Source organism: Tachyglossus aculeatus, chromosome 14 (assembly GCF_015852505.1).
Source record: "Tachyglossus aculeatus isolate mTacAcu1 chromosome 14, mTacAcu1.pri, whole genome shotgun sequence".
In the NCBI taxonomy this organism is placed as follows: Eukaryota; Metazoa; Chordata; class Mammalia; order Monotremata; family Tachyglossidae; genus Tachyglossus; species Tachyglossus aculeatus.
Genome location: NC_052079.1, coordinates 50,027,901 through 50,052,972, shown reverse-complemented (window position 1 = coordinate 50,052,972; position 25,072 = coordinate 50,027,901). Strand labels below are relative to the sequence as shown.

The window sequence follows — 25,072 nt, the reverse complement described above, 5'->3', positions numbered from 1 at the left end:
TTGCTATGTGCGAAGCACTGTTCTAAGCGCTGGGGAAGATACAAGGTGATCAGGTTGTCCCACGGGGGGCTCGCAGTCTTAATCCACATTTTACAGATGAGGTAACTGAGACCCAGAGAAGTAAAGTGGCTTGCCCAAAGTCACGTAGCTGACAAGCAGCGGAGCCGGGATTTGAACCCGTGACCACTAACTTCCAAGCCCACACTCTTTCCACTGAGCCACGCTGCTTCTCTTACTGTAGACTGTAAGCTCATTGTGGGAAGGGAATGTATCTACTTATTGTTATATTGTACTCTCCCAAGGGCTTATTACAGTGCTCTGCACAAGGAAAACGCTTAGTAAATATCATCATCATCATCATCATCATCAATCGTATTTATTGAGTGCTTACTATGTGCAGAGCACTGTACTAAGCGCTTGGGGAGTACAAATTGGCAACATATAGAGACAGTCCCTACCCAACAGTGGGCTCACAGTCTAAAAGGGGGAGACAGAGAACTAAACCAAATATACTAACAAAATAAAATATGATTGAATGAATGAATAATAATAATAATGATGGTATTTGTTAAGCACTTACTATGTGCAAAGCACTGTTCTAAGCACTGGGGGGGGGTACAAGGTGATCAGGTTGTCCCACGTAGGGCTCACAGTCTTAATCCCCATTTTACAGATGAGGGAGCTGAGGCCCAGAGAAGTTAAGTGATTTGCCCAAGGTCACACAGCAGACATGTGGTGGAGTCGGGATTTGAACCCATGACCTCTGACTCCAAAGCCCGGGCTCTTTCCACTGAGCCCGAATGAATGAACTGGACAGTCCAGTTTTGAGCTGGTCTGGCCTCTGCTCACCTCAAATACAGACCTGACCACGTTTATGCCTTGAGTTTGAATTGTTGGCAGAGAGCCTCTCTCAACCACAGCTCCGTCACATTGCCCTGTCTGGACCGGGCAGGAGAAGGTGCGTTTCTGGGAAAGGGTAGGATTCAGGATAGCCGGGGACAGGCTCCAGGTCCGGGAGAATTCGGCCAGAATCTGGCGAATGTTTGCGTGAACACCGTGTGTTGGACTGGGGGTCACCACGCATGTCTCGGAATGGTCACTTGATCGGTTCCCTTTCTGGATAGGTGCTTCCCGGATTATTTTTTTTTGTTATTTGTTAAGTGCTTCCTATGTTTCAAACACTGTTCTAAGCACTGGGGTATCCACACGTTAATTAAGTTGGACACAGTCCCTTTCCCGCGTGGGGCTCACAGTCCAAGTAGGAGGGAGAACAGATATTTAATTCCCATTTTACAGAAGAGGGAACTAAGTCACAGAGAAGTGAAGGGACTTGCCCAAGGTCACACAGTAGATAAGTAGCAGAGCAGTGAGCCCGTTGTTGGGTAGGGACCGTCTCTATATAATAATGATGGCATTTGTTAAGCACTATGTGCAAGGCACTGTTCTAAGCGCTGCGGGGGGGATACAAGGTTGTCTCACGTGGGGCTCACAGCCTTAATCCCCATTTTACAGATGAGGTAACTGAGGCTCGGAGAAGCAAAGTGACTTGCCCAAAGTCACACAGCTGACAAGTGGCAGAGCCGGGATTCGAACCCATGACCTCTGACTCCAAAGCCCTTGCTCTTTCCACTGAGCCACACTGCTTCTCTACCTCTCTCTATATGTTGCCAACTTGTACTTCCCAAGTGCTTAGTACAGTGCTCTGCACACAGTATGCGCTCAATAAATATGATTGAATGAACGAATGAATGAACCCAGGTCCTCTGACGCCCAGGCTCATGCTCTTTCCACTAGGCCTCACTGGTTCTCCTGATTCCAACTCCAAGCAGAAATGCCGAGGCCCCAAGACGCTAGTGGTCTGGTTCAGAAGCCCCTTCCCCAGGTCTTTTCTGAGCATGCAGGTGGGCATCGCAAATGGCATCATGAGCCCTCTTCCCATCCCTGGTCTTTCCACTCCAGGGGTTGGAGGCCCCTTGCTCCAGGTGGAAGCAGAAGGAGTGGATGGAGCCAGTCTTGCCTGGGGGTGGGGTGGGGGGCTCACCCTACTTCAAGCCTGTGGGTGGGACCTGGGGGAGGGAAGAGGAGTCATGGCTGGAGTGAGGGTGGGGGGGAGCCATGGCGAGAGGGAGGAGGGTGATGGAGTCTGTAGAGATGGTACATCCCTTGGTAGAGATGACCAGGCCGGTCTGGTGGGGCTTCAGCCCAGTGGGGAGCATTAGGTGCCTCCAACAATTAAGGGGAGTAAGTCTTAGTCGATCAATCGTATTTATTGAGCACTTACTGTGTGCAGAGCACTATACTACGTGCTTGGGAGAGTACAATACGACAATAAACAGACGCATTCCCAGCCCACGATGAGCTTACAGTCTAGATGGGGGTGATGTATATTAATATAAATATATAAATCACAGGTATCGTATCCATTCCTGACCCCTGTTGATGCCATGGGGCAGTGCCCTTCTGGCTTTAGGCCACTGCCCACCTGCATTGTACCCTCGCCCCACAGCCTGGCCTTCCTCTGGGAGAAGTTCAGCCCTCCTCTACCTCCAACAGAGGATGGGAAGGGGGACCAGGTGGGGCTCTGTGGACCCCAGGCTGCGGGAGGGTGGGCTCGAGGAGAAGGGTCCCCCGTCCCTCCTCCTCCTCCCGCTACCCCCCAGTGCCCAGGCAGCTCCTCCGGGGTAGGGGAGGAGGCAGCTGCACCAGCTGCAGAACCCAAGGCCGAGCCACTCAGGGCAGGAAGTGAAAATGAGCAGTGAGGTAGCCAGGCAAGGCGGCCAGGGGGTCTGAGCTGGAGCGGGGCCAGGACAGCGGGACTGGCACCTCAAGTCTGGCAAACCGCTCCCCTAGACGGGAGGGGGCAAGGAGGCAGCGGGGAAGTGTGGGGGGGTGGCCCAAAACGGGCTCCAGCTGGGAAGATCGCCCTCCGCCTCGTCCTTGACGAGATACCCGGAACTGCTCCTGTGCTGGCAGGCACGGCTGGGGCCCACCCCAGTCTCCCCAGCCCAGGAGCCCCATCCCCACCTCGGCCCCCGGGGCCCTGCTAGACCGGTGAGTGGGGAGTTGGAGGGAAGGAGGAGGAGAAGAGGGGGTTGAGCTCGGAGGGGAAGCGGGCTGGCGTGCCCAGGTGCCCAGGGAGGTTTATGACATGGCCCAAAGGGCTCAGTGTTGGGGAGAAGGGGCCAGCCTGGACCCTGACCATTCCCCTCTGGATGCCCACCAGCAGAGCGAGTCTGGTACCCCTCTCCTGAGGGGCAGGGGCGGGGGACCGCCTCTCGCCACTTCTTTCCTGGAGATGTGAGCCCACTGTTGAGTAGGGACTGTCTCTATATGTTCCCAATTTGTACTTCCCAAGCGCTTAGTACAGTGCTCTGCACACAGTAAGCGCTCAATAAATACGATTGATGATGGTGATGATCGGAGCCCCTGTGTCTCACTCACCCTGTCCTCACCGGCAGCGGCGGCCTCCTCCGCCCCCCTAGCCAGGCATCTCTCAGAGATGGAGGGGGCAACCTCTCTCGGATGTGGGCCCGTCTCCCTGGCTCCCGCTTCTACCTTCCCACCTCCTGCTTCAGCTCCCAGGGAAGAGCCCCCCAACCCCCACCCCTCCTTGGCACTACCCTGGACTTTGTTCCTGGGGCTTGCTCCCCAGTCTGGTTCTCTGGCCCAAGTTCATGGTAAGACAGGGGGAATAATAATAATGATGGCATTTGTTAAGCACTTACTATGTGCAAAGCACTGTTCTAAGTGCTGGGGAGGATACAAGGGGATCAGGTTGCCCCATGTGGGGCTCACAGTCTTCATCCCCATTTTACAGATGAGGTAACTGAGGCACAGAGAAGTGAAGTGATTTGCCCAAAGTCACACAGCTGACAATTGGTGGAACTGGGATTTGAACCCATGACCTCTGACTCCCAAACCCATACTCTTTCCATTGAGCCACGCTGCTTCTCTAAGGGTAGAGCGGAGACCCAGGAGAGAAACCTCTCTTTTGGACCCTCCGACTCTTCTTGCCCTGCAGCCCCTCCCACCCAGGAAGGCCCAGCTCCTCACCCAAGAAGCCGGAGTTTCAAGGGTCTCTGAGCCCCGTGCGGGGGGCGACGGCCCCTAGAGTGATGACATCAGCGCTAGGTCACATAGACCACAGGCCTGGGTTCTAATCCCAGCTCCATCACTTGTCTGTTGTGTGATCTTGGGTAATCGCTTCACTTCTCTGGGCCTCAGTTACCTCATCTGGAAAATGGGAATTAAGACTGTGAGCTCCTATTGATTCTGATGACTTGATACCTGTCCACATGTTTTGTCTTGTTGTCTGTCTCCCCCTTCTAGACTGTGAGCCCGCTGTTGGGTAGGGACTGTCTCTATGTGTTGCCGACTTGTACTTCCCAAGTGCTTAGTACGGTGCTCTGCACAATGTAAGCGCTCAATAAATACGATTGATTGATTGATTGATATTAACAAAATAAAATAAATAGAATAAATATGTACAAATAAAATAAATAGATAAATAGAGTAATAAATACGTACAAACATATATACATATATACTGCACTTACTGTGCGCAGAGCACCATAGTAAGCACTTGGGAAGGTCAGGTTGGCAACATATAGAGACTGTCCCTGCACTGTACTAAGCTCTGGAGTAGATAGAAGATAATCAGGTCAGACATAGTCCCTGTCCCATATGTAGCTGACAATTTAAGTAGGCGGGAGAACAGGGATTGAATCTCCATTTTACAGAGGAGGAAACTGAGGCCCAGAGAAGTGAAATGACTTGCCCAAGGTCACACAGTAGAAAAGTGGCACAACCAGGATTAGGATTCAGGTTCTCTGATTCCCAGGCCCATGTTCTTTCCACTAGGCCACACTGCTTCCCGTAAGAGGGAGAAAAGAGGGAGAAAAGACGGAGGCCGTGCCTAAGAGAAGCAGCATTGGCTTTGTGGATAGAGCATGGGCTTCAGAGTCAGAAGGGCGTGGGTTCTAATTCTGGCTCTGCCACTTTGCTGTGTGACCTTGGGCAAGTCTCTTCACTTCTCTGTGCCTCAGTTACCTCATCTGTAATAATAATAATAATGATAATGGCATTTGTTAAGAGCTTACTATGTGCAAAGCACTGTTCTAAGTGCTGGGGAGGATATCAGGTGATCAGGTTGTCCCATGTGGGGCTCACAGTCTTAATCCCCATTTTGCAGATGAAGGAAATGAGGCCCAGAGAAGTGAAGTTACTTGCCCAAAGTCACACAGCTGACAATTGACGGACTTGGGATTTGAACCCATGACCTCTGACTCCAAAGCCCGGGCTCTTTCCACTGAACCTCGTTGCTTCTCTAAAATGTGTATTAAATGTGTAAAATGTGGATTAAGATTGTGAGCCCCACGTGGGACAGGGACTGTGTCCAAACTGAGCCCACTGTTGGGTAGGGACTGTCTCTATATGTTGCCAACTTGTACTTCCCAAGCGCTTAGTACAGTGCTCTGCACAAAGTAAGCGCTCAATAAATACGATTGATGATGATGATGATGATTAACTTGTATCTGGCCCAGAGCTTAGAACAGTGCTTGGCATATAGCAAGAGAAGCAGCGTGGCTCAGTGGAAAGAGCACGGACTTTGGAGTCAGAGGTCGTGGGTTCGAATCCTGGCTCTGCCGCTTGTCAGCTGTATGACTTTGGGCAAGTCACTTAAATTCTCTGGGCCTCAGTTACCTCATCTGTAAAATGGGGATGAAGACTGTGAGCCCCCTGTGGGACAACCTGATCACCTTGTATACCCCCAGTGCTTAGAATAGTGCCTTGCACATAGTAAGGCTTAATAAATGCCATTAAAAAAAGTGCTTAGCAAGTACCATTATTATTATTATTATTATTATTATTATTATCGGCTCTCTGCTTCGACCTCCTTCCATCACCCCCACCCCAAAGGGACCAGCCCTTCCAAAAGCTTTGTACTGCCAACTAGAAGCTGGCCTGGGAGCTGATCAGGGGAGAGGTCTCCCTTTGGGGTTCTCACCTGACCCCCTAACTCCTCTGACCCCCCAGATTCTGGTTAGGGGCCCGGAGGGACAATCAAGGGGAGCTGTTCAAGCCCGGGGACTCTGATTCCAGCCCGGGGATTGATGGATTGATGGACTGATAGATCTATATAGATCTGATAGATCTATATTGTACATATTTATTACTCTATTTATTTTACTTGTACATATCTATTCTACTTATTTTATTTTGTTAGTATGTTTGGTTTTGTTCTCTGTCTCCCCCTTTACAGACTGTGAGCCCACTGTTGGGTAGGGACTGTTCTCTATATGTTGCCAACTTGTACTTCCCAAGTGCTTAGTACAGTGCTCTGCACATAGTAAGCGCTCAATAAATACGATTGATGTTGATGATGATCCGCTTTCAGGGTGAGGGTGAGGGAAGCATCTGAGGGAGGCAGGGAGAGCCTGGATCATTGAAATCCACAGATGGAGCCATGCCCTCCTCTTTGATCCTCTTCTCTCTAGAGTGTAAGCTCGTTGTAGGCAGGGTACTCTCCCAAGCGCTTAGAACAGTGCTTTGAACAGAGTAAGTGCTCAATAAATACGAATGAATGACTGAATGGAATGGATTTAACATTTCTGTTGTATTGTGGTCTCCCAAGGACCTTGTGCAATGCCTTGCACGTAAGTGCTGAGAAGCAGCATGGCTCAGTGGAAAGAGCAGGGGCTTTGGAGTCAGAGGTCATGGGCTCATTCATTCATTCATTCAATCATATTTATTGAGTGCTTACTGTGTGCAGAGCACTGCACTAAGCGCTTGGGAAGTACAAGTTGGCAACATCTAGAGATGGTCCCTACCCAACAGTGGGCTCACAGTCTAGAAGAGTCTAGACAGTCTAGAAGAGTCGGGTTCAAATCCCGACTCCGCCACATCTGCTGTGGGACCTTGGGCAAGTCACTTAACTTCTCAGAGCCTCAGTTACCTCATCTGTAAAATGGGGATTGAGACTGTGAGCCCCTCATGGGACAACCTGATCACCTTGTATCCCCCCAGCGCTTAGAACAGTGCTTTGCACATAGTAAGCTCTTAACTAATGCCATCATTATTATTATTATTATTAAGTGCTCAATAAATACTATTGATTGATTGATTGACTGATTCCCACTGAACCTTCGGTTAGGGGCACAGATTGCAGATTGCTTCCCTTCTTGCCCTTACCCACCTCCAAGGGCTGCTGATTGTACATATTTATCCTACTTATTTTGTTTTGTTAATATGTTTTGTTTTGTTCTCTGTCTCCCCCTTCTAGACTGCGAGCCCACTGCTGGGTAGGGACCGTCTCTATATGTTGCCAACTTGGACTTCCCAAGCGCTTAGTCCAGTGCTCTGCACACAGTAAGCGCTCAATAAATACGATTGAATGAATGAATAAGCACGGAGTTCAGTGCTGCTAGTCACCCCCACAGGGCTCAGGCCTTTTGTGGAGCTGGGACAGCTGAGCGGGGACTGGGGAGAGGGAGGCTTGTGCCCAGTGGACGGGGGCTCAAGAAGCCCGGCGGGGACCAGAAGTATTCTTAGTGTGCAGCAAACCAGCTGCAAAGCTTCCAAGAATAGCTCTAGGGAGGACACTGCCAGAGCAAGAGCCATGTATTCTGCGTGTATATCTATGTGTGTATGTGTGTAGTACTGGTGATGTCAGCACCTCTCCCTCCCTGCTGAGGATTCTGGGTGTGGGGAGCACAGGGGTATGTGGCCTGCAATTCATTTTACCTCCCCTCTCTCTGGTTATAATAATAATGTTGGTGTTTGTTAAGCGCTTACTATGTGCCAAGCACGTTCTAAGCACTGGGGGGTTACAAGGTAATCAAGGTTGTCCCACGTGGGGCTCACAGTCTTAATCCCCATTTTACAGATGAGGGACCTGAGGCGCAGCGAGGTTAAGTGACTCGCCCAAAGTCACACAGCTGACAAGTGGCAGCGTGGCTCAGTGGAAAGAGCCCGGGCTTTGGAGTCAGAGGTCATGGGTTCGAATCCCGGCTCTGCCACATGTCTGCTGTGTGACGTTGGGCAAGTCACTTAACTTCTCTGGGCCTCAGTTACCTCATCTGTAAAATGGGGATGAAGACTGTGAGCCCCATGTGGGACAACCTGATCACCCTGTATCCTCCCAAGCGCTTAGAACAGTGCTTTGCACATAGTAAGCGCTTAACAAATGCCAATTATTATTATTATTATTAAGTGGCGGAGCTGGGATTAGAACCCATGACCTCTGTTCCAAGCCCGGGCTCTTTCCACTGAGCCACCCTGCTTCTCACGGGTAGAGACCCAGAGGAGGGTAGCAAAGATAGGGGGAGAAGACGAGGGCCTGAGCCATGTCCCCTCACCCTGCATCCCCACCCCTGTCCAGTCCTGGAGAGCTGAAGAGGAAGGGAGGCTCACTCATTCATTCATTCATTCATTCAATCGCATTTATTGAGTGCTTACTGTGTGCAGAGCACTGTACTAAGCGCTTGGGAAGTACAAGTCGGCAACTATATATAGAGATGGTCCCTACCCAACAAGACCCAGCAAAGCACTGTTCCAAGCGCTGGGGAGGTTACAAGGTGATCAGGTTGTCCCACAGGGGGCTCACAGTATTAATCCCCATTTTACAGTTGAGGTAGCTGAGGCACAGAGAAGTTAAGTGGCTTGCCCAAAGTCACACAGCTGACAATTGGCGGAGGTGGGATTTGAACCCATGACCTCTGACTCCAGAGCTTGTGCTCTTTCCACTGAACCACGCTGCTCCTTAGCCAGCTCCAGAGCACTGTTGGAGATGTGGGAGGTGCTGTCGTGGATGTGCGCAGAGCGGGCAGGCGTCTGGACAGTCTGCCCTTTTTTTGTTGTTTTAAATGGTATTTGTTAAGCGCTCGTTATGTGCCAGGCACTGTCGTATGAACTGGGGTAGGGACAAGCTAAGCAGGTCGGACACAATCCGTGCATGGGATCACAGTCAAAATCCCCATTTTACAGATGAGGGAACTGAGGTGTGAAGCGACTTGACCGGGGTCACACAGTGTACTTCCCAAGCGCTTAGTCCAGTGCTCTGCACACAGTAAGCGCTCAATAAATACGATTGAACGAATGAAAGGGAGAGAGGGCTGAGAAATTCGGTGAGAAGCCGTCTTGCGAAAGCAGACCTTCCAATTTAGGGCGGAGGAACTTGTCAGTATGGCCATAGCGACAGGGTCACGGTGCTCTGGGGTCCGTCGGGTGATGCCAGGCCTTCTTGGGAGGTTCATTCCTTCATTCAATCATATTTATTGAGCACTTACTGTGTGCAGAGCACTTTACTAAGCGCTTGGGGAGTATTTATTTTATTTACTCTATTTTATTTGTACATATTCTATTTATTTTTTTTTGTTAATATGGTTTGTTTTGTTGTCTGTCTCCCCCTTCTAGACTGTGAGCCCACTGTTGGGTAGGGACCGTCTCTAGATGTTGCCAACTTGGACTTCCCAAGCGCTTAGTCCAGTGCCCTGCACACAGTAAGCGCTCAATAAATACGATCGAATGAATGAATGAATGAATAGAAAAGAGGAGGTGCTAGGATTAGAACTCGGGTCCTTTTGACTCCCAGGCCTGTTGCTGTAACCATTAGGCCACACTGCTTCTCAGGGGATTTCAGATTTTACGCCTGGACTTTAATTTTGGGTGCCTAGCCTCCCTCCACCACCAAGTCCTGTGGCTCGGATAGTGTTCCCGACTTCATATTAACCGGGGAGAGGAGCACAAAGGCTGCAGCTCAGACACTGTGCTAGACTTCACACTGCCCGGGGAGGGGAGAGCAAAGACTGAGGCTCGGACGCTGTACCGGACTTCATGCCGACTGGGGAGGGGAGTGCAAATAATTGTGGCATTTGTTAAGCACTTACTATGTGCCAGGCACTGTACTAAGTGCTGGGGTAGAGGCTCAGATGCTGTGTTGGACTTCACGTGGACTGGGGAGGGGAGTGCGAAAGCTGTGACTCGGACGCTGTGCTGGACATCATGCTGACTGGGAAGTTTTGTGGCATTTGGAAGCATAATTGTGGAAGCATAACTGTGGTACCTGTTAAGCCTTACTATGTGGTGGGCACTGTACTAAGTGCTGGGGTAACGGTTCGGGTGCTGTGTTGGACTTCATATTGACCAGGGAGGGGAACACAAAGGCTCGGATGTTTTTGCTGGACTTCACGCTGACCGAGGAGGGGAGCTCAAAGGCTGAGACTCGGACGCTGTGCTGGACTTCATGCTGACCAGGGAGGGGAGCGCAAAGGCTGAGGCTTGAATATTGCACTGGGCTTCACGCTGTCTGGGGAGGGAGGTGGCTACCAATCAATCTGCGCATCAGGCAGAAACTCCTCACCCTGGGCTTCAAGGCTGTCCATCACCTCGCCCCCTCCTACCTCATCTCCCTTCTCTCCTTCTCCAGCCCAGCCCGCACCCTCCGCTCCTCTGCCGCTAATCTCCTCACCGTTAGGCCTCGTTCTCGCCTGTCCCGCCATCGGCCCCCGGCCCACGTCATCCCCCGGGCCTGGAATACCCTCCCTCTGCCCATCCACCAAGCTAGCTCTCTTCCTCCCTTCAAGGCCCTACTGAGAGCTCACCTCCTCCAGGAGGCCTTCCCAGACTGAGCCCCTTCCTTCCTCTCCCGCTCGTCCTTCTCTCCATCCCCCCATCTTACCTCCTTCCCTTCCCCACAGCACCTGTTTATATGTATATATGTTTGTACATATTTGTTACTCTATTTATTTTACTTGTACATATCTATTCTATTTATTTTATTTTGTTAGTATGTTTAGTTTTGTTCTCTGTCTCCCCCTTCTAGACTGTGAGCCCACTGTTGGGTAGGGACTGTCTCTATATGTTGGCAACTTGTACTTCCCAAGCGCTTAGTACAGTGCTCTGCACACAGTAAGCGCTCAATAAATACGATTGATGATGATGATGAAAAGCTGCGACTTGGATGCTGTGCTGGACTTCACGCCGAGCGGGGAGGGGAGTGCAAACACTGTGGAGCAAGTACATCGTGGGGGAGCCTCCAGAGAAAGGCTGAGGGCCGGGGCCCATCCGGGTCGTCTTGGGGATCCGTGCACGGTGATCGCTGTGGGTTGTCTTCGGTTTGGCGTGATATGGGAGACGTCACATGTGCCTGGATGTTGGGGATTTGGGGATATGTGTGGGTGTTTGTGGTGTGGGTGGCAGGTGGAGGAACTTGCCAGGGGCGGGTGGGAGCGGGGAGAGGATGCCCTGCTGATTCTGCTTCAGGAAGGGCACTGGTCTCTGCCCTTCCCCTCTGCTTGATGTCTCCCGCCCAAGTGCCTACCTTGCAGCTCAGCTGCTGACAACCTCCTTTCTCCTTCCAAAACCTCCCCTGTCCCAGTCCAATCTTGGGCTCGACCTGGCACTGGTGATGGAGGCTGCCACCGCTGCTGGCAGGCAGGCAGTCGATTGTATTTATTGAGCGCTTACTGTATGCAGAGCAGTCAATCTAATTTCTTGAGAATTCACTGTGTGCATAGCACTGTACAAAGCGCTTGGGTGAGTACAATATCATAATAATCAGGGTATTTGTTAAGTGCATACTATGTGCAAAGTACTGTCCTAAGTGCTTGGGGGATACAAGGTGATCAGGTTGTCCCACAGGTTGTCCCACGTGGGGTTCACAGTCCTCATCGTCAGTTTCCAGATGAGGTAACTGAGGCACAGAGAAGTGAAGTGGCTTGCCCAAGGCCTCACAGCTGACAAGTGGTGGAGCCAGGTTTCAAACCCATGACCTCTGATTCCCAAGCCCACGCTCTTTCCACTGAGCCACGCTGCTTCTCTAAAAATGTAACAGACACATTCCCTGCCCGCAATGACCTTATAGTCTAGAGGGAGCGACAGGCATTCAGACCGGCTCTGACATTGGTCCTCTAAGCCCATGGAGTTCGTCACCTCTCCCGCCCCATCCTGCCCTCCACCCATGCCAGCCCTGGGCTGGGAGGGGCATTTCTTTCTTGCCAGACTTCCTCGCCCTCCCCAAGGAGGCCTGAGGGTGCAACTGGCACTACTTTCTCTCCCCACACCCCAAACTCACCCCCAGCCCCATGACTCCAGTCAGAATGGTCTCCCCTGACCACGATCTTGTCTCTTTTCCTGGGTGGGGTCAAGGAGAAGTATTTGGGCACTAAGGGACAAGGCCGCTGGAACCTACTGGGCAGGGAGATGTGGAGAGGGTTTGACCATCTGTACCAGCTGGGGATGGGCAGGGCAGGGGAAGGGTCTATGTGAGGATGGAGGGGGACAGTTGGGATACTCTATGTATGGTTGGGGGTGGTAGGAATGTTCTTTGTGGGATGGAGGGGGCAGGCAGGGTATTCTATGTAGGTTGGGGAGATGCATGCAAGATATTCTATGTGTGGATGGAAGGAGGGAGATGGGATATTTTGTGTTTGGATGCAGTGGGGCAGGTGGGATATTCTGTGTCTGGATGGAGGGAGGCAGGTGGGGTATTCTATGTGAGGATGGAGGGGGTAGGTGGGATATTTTATGTGTGGATGCAGCGGTGCAGGTGGGATATTCTGTGTCTGGATGGAGGGAGGCAGGTGGGGTATTCTATGTGAGGATGGAGGGGGTAGGTGGGATATTCTTTGTGAGGATGGAGGGGGTAGGTGGGATATTCTATGTGAGGATGGAGGGGGCAGATGGGATTTTCTATGTGGAGACAGAGGGAGTGCTCAGTGCAGTGGCAGAGGAGTCCTAACTGGGAGACAGACTCTATCTAATTATTTGTATCTTCTCCACTGCTTAGGGTACAGTCAATGTTTAAGAAATACTATTTTTTTTAAAAAAGCTGCACCTAGCTCTCCATCCCCCTGCCTGTGCCCCACTGCACGCATCCTTCCCCCACCCTGGACGTTCTTCCCCTTCAGATTCACCAAACCACATCCCTCCCCACCTTCAAATTCACCTAAAAAGCCACTTCCTCCAGGAGGACTTCCCTGATTAATCCCTACCTTCCAGTCAAGCCAACTCAGCAGTCTTCTGTTCCTTCTAGCTCCTCCTTTAGACTGCAAACTCCTTTTTTTTTAATGGCATTTGTTAAGCGCTTACTGTGTTTCAAACACTGTTCTAAGCACTGGTGTAGATACAAGATAATTAGGTTGGACACTGTCTGTGTCCCATGTGGGGCTCGCGGTCTTAATCTCCGTTTTACAGATGTGGTAACTGAGTCCCAGAGAAGTTAAGTGACTTGCCTTAAGCCACAAATCAGACAAGTGGCGGAGCTGGGATTAGAGGCCAGGTCCTATAATAATAATAATAATGGCATTTATTAAGCACTTACTATGTGCAAAGCACTGTTCTAAGTGCTGGGGAGGTTCCAAGGTGATCAGGTTGTCCCATGGGGGGCTCACAGTCTTCATCCCCGTTTTACAAATGAGGTAACTGAGGCACAGAGAAGTTAAGTGACTTGCCCAAGGTCACACAGCTGACAATTGGCAGAGCTGGGATTTGAACCCATGACCTCTGACTCTAAAGCCCGGGCTCTTTCCACTGAGTCACGCTGCTTCTATGATTTCCAGGCTTATGCTCTTTCCACTAGGCCATGCTGCCTCCCTAAGCTATCTCTAACCTGAATCCTTCCAGCTGAACTTCAGGCCCAGAATGGGCTTCAGGACTCTCAAAGCCTCTTTCCGACTCTGCCACTAATTCTTGAGGAATGCCGGGCAGGACTCATGTCCTCATGCCAACGTCCTGCCTCTGGCCTGGATTGTTCTTCCTCTTCACAGCCAACAGACACTCTCCCCTCCTTCAAAGCCTCAATGAGGGCACATCTCCTCTAAGAGGCCTTCCCTAAGCCCTCATTTCCTCTTTTCCTCATTTTCTCCCACGCCTTTCTGTGTTGCCCTGATTTAGTCATTCATTCAATCATTTATTGAGCGCTTACTGTGTGCAGAGCACTGTACTAAGCACTTGGGAAGTACAAGTTGGCAACATATATCACATATGACCATATATCATATTTATCACCCCTCCCTCAGCCCCACAGCACTGGTGTACATAGCCCTACTTTATGTTAATGTCTGTCTCCCTCTTTAGAATGTAAGCTCACTGTGGGCAGGGTATGTGTCTATATTGTACTCTCCCAAGCACTTAGTACAGTGCTGTGCACACAGTAAATTCTCAATACTGTAACTCCCCAGCACTTAGAACAGTGCTTTGCACATAGTAAGCGCTTAATGAATGCCATCATTTTAATAAATAAGAGTGATTGATTGATTGAGGACTCTTCCTTGCCCAGTGCCTCTGTTTCCCTCTTGCCGAAAGCTTGTGTTCCCACTTAGACTTTAATCGATCAAACAATCGATTGATCCTAATTATGGAGTGCTTACTGTGTGAAGAGCACTATCCCAAGTGTTTGGGAGAGTACAATGGAACAGAGATGGTAGATACGTTCCCTGGCCACAGAGAGCTTACAGTCTAGAGGGGGAGAATTTTAAGCGATTCTGAGCTCTTGGGGAGACAGGCTGGGCAAGAGGCTCGGTGTGAGAGAGGACGGGGCAACCAGTTCTGGGGGTGGGCATAGGCACTATTCTTGGATTAGGGAGTTGGGCATGACCCCGCTTCCCAGAGAGCAAAGACTCAACCAGTCCAGCAAAGGGGTGCCACGGGGAGCAGAAACACCCAGACGCAGAGGAAGGCTTAGAAGGAGAAGAGTTGTTGGGATGTTCCCCCTTCTAGACTTACCGTTACTGGGTAAGGACCATCTCTATATGTTGCCAACTTGTACTTCCCAAGCGCTTAGTACAGTGCTCTGCACACAGTAAGTGCTCCATAAATATGATTGAATGAATGAATGAATGAATGACTGGATGCAGAGAAGCAACATGTCCTAATGGATAGAGCAGAAGCCTGGGAGCCAGAGGGACCCTGGTTCTAATCCCGGTTCCACCACTTGTCTGCTGTGTGACCTTGGGCAAGTCACTGCACTTCTCTATGCCTCAGGTACCTCATCTGTAAAATGGGGATTAAGACCACGGGCCCCACGTGGGACAGGGATTCTGTCCAACCTCATTATCTTGTATCTACCTCAGTGTTTAGGATAGTACCTGGCACATAGTAAGCGCTTAACAAATTCCATTTTTTTTAAAAAAGTATCACAGCTTTCCCTTACACATGCCGAAGCAGAGATCCGGCTGGGTTGCCGAGTAGTACAGCAGAACGAGGAGTGAAGCCAGCCTCTGAGTCCCTAAGCCCCACATTTCTTTACTCCTCTGGCTATTGGAGTATTCAGCTAGTGCAGGGGTTTGATTTCCCCACTTGGCAGGGAAGCAGGACGGAGGTGGCCAAGGACAGTTGTCCTGTTAGGGAAGTTAGCATGGGCCTGAGGGTCAGAAGGACCCGGGTTCTAATCCTGGCTCTGCCACTTGTCTGCTGTGTGACCTTGGGCAAGTCAGTTCATGTCTCTGGGCCTCAGGTCCCTCATCTGACAAATGGGGATTAAGACTGTGAGCCCCATGTGGGACTGGGACTGTGTCCAACCAGATTAGCTTATATGTGCCCCAGTGCTTAGAACAGTCCTTGACACACAGTAAGTGCTTAACAAATATTATAAGGATGATGATGATTAATAAACGAAAGGCGGCAGAAAAAGTGTCATCCCCTAACCATCTTCCTCCAGAGTGTCTCGTGTTTCAGGATCGTGGGTGGAGATGGGATCAGCACCTCCTGGTATTTATTAAGCATCTGAGGGTGCTTGGCCAGGGGCTGGACTCTGTACACAGCTGGGCTAGCCAGGCCCGGGCCCGGCCTTCAACGGTGCTTGCGATCTAGGCCGAGGCGACAGAGACATGATGCCGGGACTGAGCCGTGTCTTCCTGGACAAATTTTCCAGAATGCTCCGGACCTCAAGGATCTGGATAATCTGTCTGGTGGCCACAGCTCAGTTCTGGTTGTCCATGTACCGGTCTCAAAAGTCTGAGTGACTGCCCTGTGGCCTCCATTTGGTGGCTTCCCTGAGGACCCAAGCGTTCTCAATGTTGGGGTCTGGTTAGACCAGGCTCCCCACCGGGTACTGGAGAGCAGCAGGCACAGAATGAAGCATCCTTTTGACTTTGTTTTTGATTGTTTCGCTTGGTCCCTTCTCCCCATCCTGGATCTGGGCTGAGCTGGGAGCGTTCTCAGGCTGGGGGACGTGGAAAGAGTCAGTCGGAACTTGCTCTGGGACCGGGGATTGAAGTGGGATGTGGAAATGCGTTGGGGCACGTGCTCTGAATAATAATAATAATAATAATAATAATAATAATAATAATAATAATGACAGTATTTGTTAGGCACTTACTATGTGCAAAGCACTGTTCTATTCATTCATTCATTCAATCGTATTTATTGAGTGCTTACTGTGTGCAGAGCACTGTACTAAGCACTTGGGAAGTACAAGTTGGCAACATATAGAGACGGTCCCTTCCCAACAGCGGGCTCACAGTCTAGAAGTGATCAGGTTGTCCCACGGGGGACTCACAGTCTTCATCCCCATTTTCCAGATGAGGTAACTGAGGCCCAGAGAAGTGAAGTGACTTGCCCAAAGTCACACAGCTGACAAGTGGCGGAGCCTGGATTTGAACCCATGACCTCTGACTCCAAAGCCCGGGCTCTTTCCACTGAGCCACGCTGCTTCTCACTGCTCTCGACCAGTGCCTGGGCTCCCACTGGGAGCCCGGCTGGGGACAGAGGGTAGTTGAGGCAGCAACAGCGAACCAGGCTGGTGTGGGGTCGAGGAGTGGCAGGATGAGGCTTCAGAAGACATATGTCCATCAGCACGTCCATGGTTGGCTCAGATGGACCCCTCAGGCCCACAGACCTGCCTCCGACAGCTCTAATGGGAGGCTTGGAGGAGACAGGGCTTGGGAAGCAGCGTGGCTCAGTGGAAAGAGCCCGGGCTTTGGAGTGAGAGGTCATCGGTTCAAATCCCGGCTCCGCCGCTTGGCAGCTGTGTGACTTTGGGCAAGTCACTTCACTTCTCTGTGCCTCAGTTCCCTCATCTGTAAAATGGGGATTAAGACTGTGAGCCCCCCGTGGGACAACCTGATCACCTTGTAAACTCCCCAGCGATTAGAACAGTGCTTTGCACATAATAAGCGCTTAATAAAATGCCATTATTATTACATGTGGTGCTCGCCTTCCTAGTCACAGCTGCCTCAGGGTTAGGGATGGGCCATCCGACACCCCTAACTTTTCCACTAGCCAGCCATTATCCAAAACCCCTCTAGAATCCGTGGGCATCTCCAGAAGCCACCAGCAGGCCCTTGCTGGGCTGGGCTGCCTGTCTCCTTGAGAAATCAATCAATCAATCAATCAATCAATCATATTTATTGAGCACTTACTGAACAGTGCTGGCCCTGAAAGTTGTCCCATTTGCTCTCTCCCCCATCCACCCTGGCACCCAACCCCTTCCTCCACAACACATCATCCCCTGAGTTAGCCAAATATCTCCACACCTGACTGATCCTTGCCACCATTCCAACTTTCCTCGGCTTGGAGTCATTCATTCATTCATTCAATCGTATTTATTGAACGCTTACTGTGTGCAGAGCACTGTACTAAGCGCTTGGGAAGTGCAAGTTGGCAACATATAGAGACGGTCCCTACCCAACAGTGGGCTCACAGTCTAGAAGACTAGAAGGTGAGCCAGACCGAACGGCTGCAGGTTCACTCTTCCTCTCCCACCCCAATCTCAGCCCAGTGGGAAGTTCGTTTCCTGGATATCAATCGTCAATCAATCAGATTTATTGAGCACTTACTGTGTGCAGAGGACTGGACTAAATGCCTGGGAGAGTAATAATAATAATGATGATGATGGCATTTGTTAAGTGCTTACTATGTGCATAACACTGTTCTGAGCACTGGGGAGGTTACAAGGTGATCAGGTTGTCCCACGGGGGCTCACAGTCTTCATCCCCATTTGACAGATGAGGGAACTGAGGCCCAGAGATGTGAAATGACTTGCCCAAAGGCACACAGCTGACAAGTAATAATAATAATAATGATGGCATTCATTAATGATGGCATTTATGGCATTTAGTATGTTTAGTTTTATTCTCTGTCTCCCCCTATTAGACTGTGAGTCCACTGTTGGGTAGGGACTGTCTCTATATGTTGCCAACTTGTACTTCCCAAGCGCTTAGTACAGTGCTCTGCACACAGTAAACGCTCAATAAATGCGATTGATTGATTGATTGATAAGCACTATGTGCAAAGTACTGTTCTAACCGCTGGGGAAGTTACAAGGTGATCAGGTTGTCCCACTGGGGGCTCACGGACTTAATCCCCATTTTGCAGATGAGGTAACTGAGGCGCAGAGAAGTGAAGTGACTTGCCCAAAGTCACACAGCTGACACTTGATGGAGCCGGAATTTGAGCCCATGATCTCTGACTCCAAAGCCTGTGCTCTTTCCACTGAACCATGCTGCTTCTCTGTTGAGCCGGGATTTGAACCCACGACCTCTGACTCCAAAGCTCGGAGTACAATATAACTGAGTTGGTAGACCCGTTTCCTACCCACAGTTCGGAAGCAGCATGGCTTAGTAGATAAAGCTGAGAATCAGAGGACGTGGGATCCAATCCCAGCGCCTCCATTTGCCTGCTGTGTGACTTTGGGCAAGTCATTTTAACTTCTCTGTGCCTCAGTTTCCACCTCTGTAAAATGGAGACTAAGACTGTGAACCCAGTGTGGGACAAGGACTGTGTCCAACCTGATTTTCTTGTATCGATCCCAGCATTTAGTACAGTGCCTGGCACCTAGTTAGCGCTTAACAAATATCACAATTTGTTAGTAGTAGTAGCAGTAGTGGACTCCATCCCTGCCTTCAAGGAGCTGCCATGGGGACAGACAGTAAGCAAGCATTACAAAGAGAGCTGGCGCCTAAATGACAGGGTCTGTAGCATACAATAATGACGGTATTTATTAAGCGCTTACTCTGTGCAAAGCACTGTTCTAAGCGCTGGGGAGGTTACAAGGTGATCAGGTTATCCCACGAGGGGCTCACAGTCTTAATCCCCATTTTACAGATGAGGTGACTGAGGCCCAGAGAAGTGAAGTGACTTGCCCAAAGTCACCCAGCTGATAATTGGCGGAGCAGGGATTTGAACCCATGACCTCCGACTCCAAAGCCTGTGCTCTTTCCACCGAGCCACACTGCTTCTCTATTATATTCTGAATCCACTAACTTTCCAGCAGGGATAGGGCCCATGGCTGAGGAAAGTAATGATAACTGTGGGATTTGTTAAGCATCATCATCATCATCATCATCAATCATATTTATTGAGCGCTAACTATGTGCAGAGCACTGTACTAAGCGCTTGGGAAGTACAAATCGGCAACATATAGAGACAGTCCCTACCCAACATTGGGCTCACAGTCTAAAAGGGGAAGACAGAGAACAAAACCAAACATACTAACAAAATAAATTAAATAGAATATATACAAGTAAAATAAATAAATAAATGAATAGAGTAATAAATATGTACAAACATATATACATATATACAGGTGCTGTGGGGAAGGGAAGGAGGTAAGATGGGGGGATGGAGAGGGGGACGAGGGGGAGAGGAAGGAAGGGGCTCAGTCTGGGAAGGCCTCCTAAGCCTAAGTAAGTACTTAGTAAGTACTCCTAAGTAAGCTTAAGCGCTTACTATGTGCCAGGCACTGTAATAAGCACTGGGGTGTAGACAAGATAATCAGGTCAGACACAGACCCTGTCCCTGTCGAGGCTAAAGGGAAGAAAGAGAACAGGAATGGAATCCCCACTTTACAAGTGAGGAAACTGAGACCCAGAGAAGTAAAGTGACTTGCCCAAGGTCACCCAGCAGGCGAGGGGCAGAGCCTGGATTGGAACCCAGACCCCCGCTCTATCCACTAGGCCGTGTTGCTTCAACTTGATCCCCATTTTATAGTGCGGAAACAGCGTGGCTCAGTGGAAAGAGCCCGGGCTTTGGAGTCAGAGGTCAGGGGTTCAAATCCCGGCTCCACCACTTGTCAGCTGTGTGACTTTGGACAAGTCACTTCACTTCCCTGGGCCTCAGTTACCTCATCTGTAAAATGGGGATTAAGACTGTGAACCCCCCGTGGGACAACCTGATCACCTTGTAACCTCCCCAGCGCTTAGAACAGTGCTTTGCACAGAGTAAGTGCTTAATAAATGCTATTATTATTATTATAGTTGAGGTAACTGAGGAGCAAGGTCATTCAGGAAGCAAGCGGCAGAGACAGGATTAGAACCCAGGTCCTCTGAATCCCAGTCCTGCGTTCTTTCCACTCAATTGAATGGAAGAGAGAGATGGGCAGTGGAGATCCCGATCCCTCCATCCACCCAACCCCGCAATTCCACCTTCACTGTTCTGACCTCAAATCACCAAAGCGGTGGATCCCCCTGTGATGTTACCAAGGAACTCCATGATGTCACAGGAGAGCGTGACCTCACTGCCCGTTTCTTGCCGCCCCGGGGTTGGGAGGAGGTGAGGGGATGGCCTGGAATTCTGGGGGGATGGTGTGACAGTGGTTGGAGTTGGGAAGCCGGTTTTCTCTCCCCACGGGGCTCCAAGAGGGTGTTTTTATCGGGGAAGCTGCCGGCACTTTAGCTGTTGATCTCTAAATTACAGCGTTGGTTCTTGATTCAGGACGCTGGGAGCCGCACTGGTTGCTGTGGCAACTGAGTTGTCCTGAACCGGGGAAGTGTATAAACATTGCCACAGATGCACAATTAGATCAGTAAGAAGAATAGGACAGAAAATAGAAACTTCCAACCTTATGTAATTCCGGGCCAAAATGTTACCAGGCGGCTGCAGTCTCCTGGCTTCTTCCTCCTCCTCCTCCTCCTCCTCCCCTCCTCTCCTTCCTCCTCCATCCCCCCACCAGTGCCACCATTGGCCCCCTGCTTGGGTTCTGCCCCCTTTCCCTCTGCTGGGCCCAAGGACCTGGGAGCTGCTTGTGGGTTAGGGTTTGTGCCCACCAACTCTTTTGCATTACACTCCCCCAAGTGCTTAGTCTAGTGTTGGGAAGCAGCACGGCCTAGTGGATAGACCGCGGACCTGGGAATCAGAAGGACCTGGGTTCTAATCCTGGCTCTGCCCCTTGTCTGCTGTGTGACCTTGGGCAAATCAGTTGATTTCTCTGGGCCTCAGTTATCTCATCTGTAAAATGGGGATGAAGACTGTGAGCCCCCCACCATGGGTCAACCTGATCACCTTGTAACCTCCCCAGCGCTTAGAACAGAGCTTTGCACATAGCAAGCGCTTAATAAATTCCATCATTATTATTATTATTAAAAGGGGGATTAACAGTGTGAGCCCCATGTGGGACAGGGACAGTGTCCAACCTGAATAGTTCATATCCACCCTGGAGCTTACAACACATAGTAAGCGCTTAACAAATACCACCATAATTATTATTATTAGTGCTTTGGACACCAGCCCTGGGGCTTCATTAAGACTGCTGCAGGGGACGCTTCTGCCTGGCCCAATCCAGGTGGGCTTCTGGCAGCTCTAGATTCCACCTGTGTGACCTTGGGCAAGTCACCTCACTTCTTTGAGCCTCGGTTTCCTCTTCAATAAAATAGGGATCCGATAAAACCCGTTCTCCCTCCTACAAAGACTGTGATTTATTTTAATGTCTGTCTTCTCCTGTAGAATGTAAGCTCCTTGTGGGCATGAATCGTGTCAATAAATACCATTGGTTGATTGATTGACTTGCCCATCTGGGGCAATCAATCAATCAGCGGTATTTATTGAGCACTTACTTCTTTGGGGGGTATTTGTTAAGAGGTTACTATGTGCCAGACATTGTTCTAAGTGCTGAGTAAGAGCGATGTAATCAGGCTGGCCTAATGAATAGAGCACAGGCCTGAGCGTCGAAGGGACCTGGGTTCTAATCCCTGCTCTGCTACTTTTTTGCTGTGTGACCTTGGGCAAGTCGCTTAGCTTCTCTCTGCCTCAGTCCCCCCATCTGTAAAATGGGAATTTAGAATGTGAGGCCCTTGTGGGGCAGGAATTGTTTCCAACCTAATTATCTTGTAGTATAGTGCTTAGTACAGTGCTCCGCACACAGAAAGCGCTCAATAAATATTGAATGAATGAATCTTGTATCTACCCCAACGCTTAGAACACTGCCTGGCACAAAATAAGCGCTTAACAAATACCGGTTATTATTACCATTAGATTGGAACAGTCCATGTCCCACATGGGGCTCACAATCTTAACCCCATTTTACAGATGAGGTAACTGAGACACAGAGACGTGAAGTGACTTGCTGATGTCACACAGCTGATAAGTGGCGGAGCTGGGATTAGAACCCACGTCCTCTGATTCCCAAGCTCGTGTTCATGCCACTAGGCCATACTGCTTCTGGGTTGGGAGATCCCAGCTGCGGTGGGCAAGCCAGTTCACTTCTCTGTGCCTCAGTTTCCTCAAACGGGGCTTCAATATCAATCAATCAATCAATCGTATTTATTGAGCGCTTACTATGTGCAGAGCACTGTACTAAGCGCTTGGGAAGTACAAATTGGCATCACATAGAGACAGTCCCTACCCAACAGTGGGCTCACAGTCTAAAATACCTGTTCTCCCTCCTACTTAGACCCCAGGCGGGACGAGGACGGTGTCCGATCTAATTACCTCATACCTACCCGAGGGCTCAGAACAGATTTTGTGCATATGTATTCTATTTATTTTATTTTGTTAGTATGTTCGGTTTTGTTCTCTGTCTCCCCCTTCTAGACTGTGAGCCCACTGTTGGGTAGGGACTGTCTCTATATGTTGCCAACTTGTACTTCCCAAGCGCTTAGTACAGTGCTCTGCAACAGTAAGCGCTCAATAAATACGATTGATTGATTGATTTTGACACAGATTGAGTGCTTAATAATAATAATAATAATGATGGTATTACTGTGTGCTAAGTGCTGGGGTAGATACAAGGTAATCAGGTTGTGCCACGTGGGGCTTACAGTCTTAATCTCTATTTTACAGATGAGGTAACCGAGGCACAGAGAAGTGACTTGCCCAGAGTTACCCAGATGATAAGAGATTAGAACCCACGACCTCTGACTCCCAAGCCCGGGGTCCGTATCCTGTCCCAAGGGCTCAGCCAGTGCTCTGCCCGGAGTAGGCGCTCAACCAATGCGACCGACCGACTTCCAAAAATCCCAACCCCTCGTGTCCCCTTCTCCCCAACGACCGGGCCGCTGACGAGCTGTGTGTCTGTGTCCCCCCCTCCCCGCCCGCCTCGTCCCACGCAGGGGCCGCTCGGACGCCGAGGACGACGCCGCGGTCTGAGTGGACCAGGACGGGCCGGACGGCTCTGCCCCGGGCGGCATGCACGGCACCAGCCGGAACGGGCAGGCCCACGGCCCCCGGCGGAAGCGCCGCAACCGCTTCGTCAAGAAGAACGGCCAGTGCAACGTGTACTTCGCCAACCTAAGCAACAAGTCCCAGAGGTACATGGCGGACATCTTCACCACCTGCGTGGACACGCGCTGGCGCTACATGCTGATGATCTTCTCCGCGGCCTTCCTGGTCTCCTGGCTCTTCTTCGGCCTCCTCTTCTGGTGCATCGCCTTCTTCCACGGGGACCTGGACGGGGGACCGGGCCCGGGGGCGGCGGGGGGCGGCGAGAGGGGGGCGGGGGGCGGGGGCGGGGGTCCCCCACCTCCCCCGGCCGTCAAGCCCTGCATCATGCACGTCAACGGCTTCCTGGGGGCCTTCCTCTTCTCCGTGGAGACGCAGACCACCATCGGCTACGGCTTCCGCTGCGTGACCGAGGAGTGCCCGCTGGCCGTCATGGCCGTGGTCGTCCAGTCCATCGTGGGCTGCGTCATCGACTCCTTCATGATCGGCACCATCATGGCCAAGATGGCCCGGCCCAAGAAGCGGGCCCAGACCCTGCTGTTCAGCCACCACGCGGTCATCTCCGTGCGCGACGGCAAGCTGTGCCTCATGTGGCGAGTGGGCAACCTGAGGAAGAGCCACATCGTGGAGGCCCACGTGCGCGCCCAGCTCATCAAGCCCTACATGACGGAGGAGGGCGAGTACCTGCCCCTGGACCAGCGGGACCTCAACGTGGGCTACGACGTGGGGCTGGACCGCATCTTCCTCGTGTCGCCCATCGTCATCGTGCACGAGATCGACGAGGAGAGCCCCCTCTACGGCATGGGCAAGGAGGAGCTGGAGGCCGAGGACTTCGAGATCGTGGTCATCCTGGAGGGCATGGTGGAGGCCACGGCCATGACCACGCAGGCCCGCAGCTCCTACCTGGCCAGCGAGATCCTCTGGGGCCACCGCTTCGAGCCCGTGGTCTTCGAGGAGAAGAGCCACTACAAGGTGGACTACTCCCGCTTCCACAAGACCTACGAGGTGACCGGCACGCCCTGCTGCTCGGCCCGGGAGCTCCAGGAGAGCAAGATCACCGTCCTGCCCGCCCCGCCGCCGCCGCCCTCCAGTGCCTTCTGCTACGAGAACGAGCTCGCCCTGGTCAGCCAGGAGGAGGAGGAGGAACTGGACGAGGAGGAGGAGGAGGACGAGGAGGCGGCCGCCGCGGCCCTGGGGCTGGACGGTGGCTCCAAGGAGGAGGGAGGCATCATCCGCATGCTGGAGTTCGGCAGTCACCTGGATCTGGAGCGGATGCAGGCCACGCTTCCGCTGGACAACATCTCCTACCGCAGGGAGTCTGCCATCTAGCTACGCCCACCACACGCCCCTCTAGGGTCACGTCCCCGGGTCACGCCCTCCCAGGTCATGCCCTCCCCAGGCCAAGGCCTCCCCAGGCCGTGGCTTCCCCAGGCCGCGGCCTCTCCGGCCAAGTCCCTCCCAGAACCCCTTGTGGAGCGGGGAAAGAGACGGGAGTCAAGGCGACAGACGCTGGGCGGTCCTCCTCTTCCTCCTCCCCTGGTGTCTTCTGCCTCAGTTTACCCCTCGGGGGCCGGGAGGACTCCGGGAGGGGCCAGCGAGCCTCAGGGGAGCTTCAGGGACTGGCAGCGGCTGCCACCTGCTTCCCCCACCTGCCCGGGGACCCGCCCGGAGCCCTACCTGGGGATCTGCTCCAGGACCT

The 25,072-nt window shown here is 51.5% G+C and overlaps 1 protein-coding gene across 5 annotated transcripts in view; it reads left to right on the top strand.

The window, feature by feature from the left end:
* The window catches only part of KCNJ4 (potassium inwardly rectifying channel subfamily J member 4), a 47,255-nt gene extending 22,532 nt beyond the window's left edge, over nt 1–24,723 (top strand). For all 5 annotated transcript variants that reach the window (XM_038756573.1, XM_038756572.1, XM_038756574.1 and 2 more), the window contains exon 2: nt 23,265–24,723. In XM_038756573.1, the coding sequence (XP_038612501.1) occupies nt 23,341–24,702 (1,362 nt within the window). In that variant the 5' untranslated portion in view covers nt 23,265–23,340 and the 3' untranslated portion in view covers nt 24,703–24,723. The remainder of the gene's footprint in view (nt 1–23,264) is intronic.
* Nucleotides 24,724–25,072: the final 349 nt, after the last annotated feature.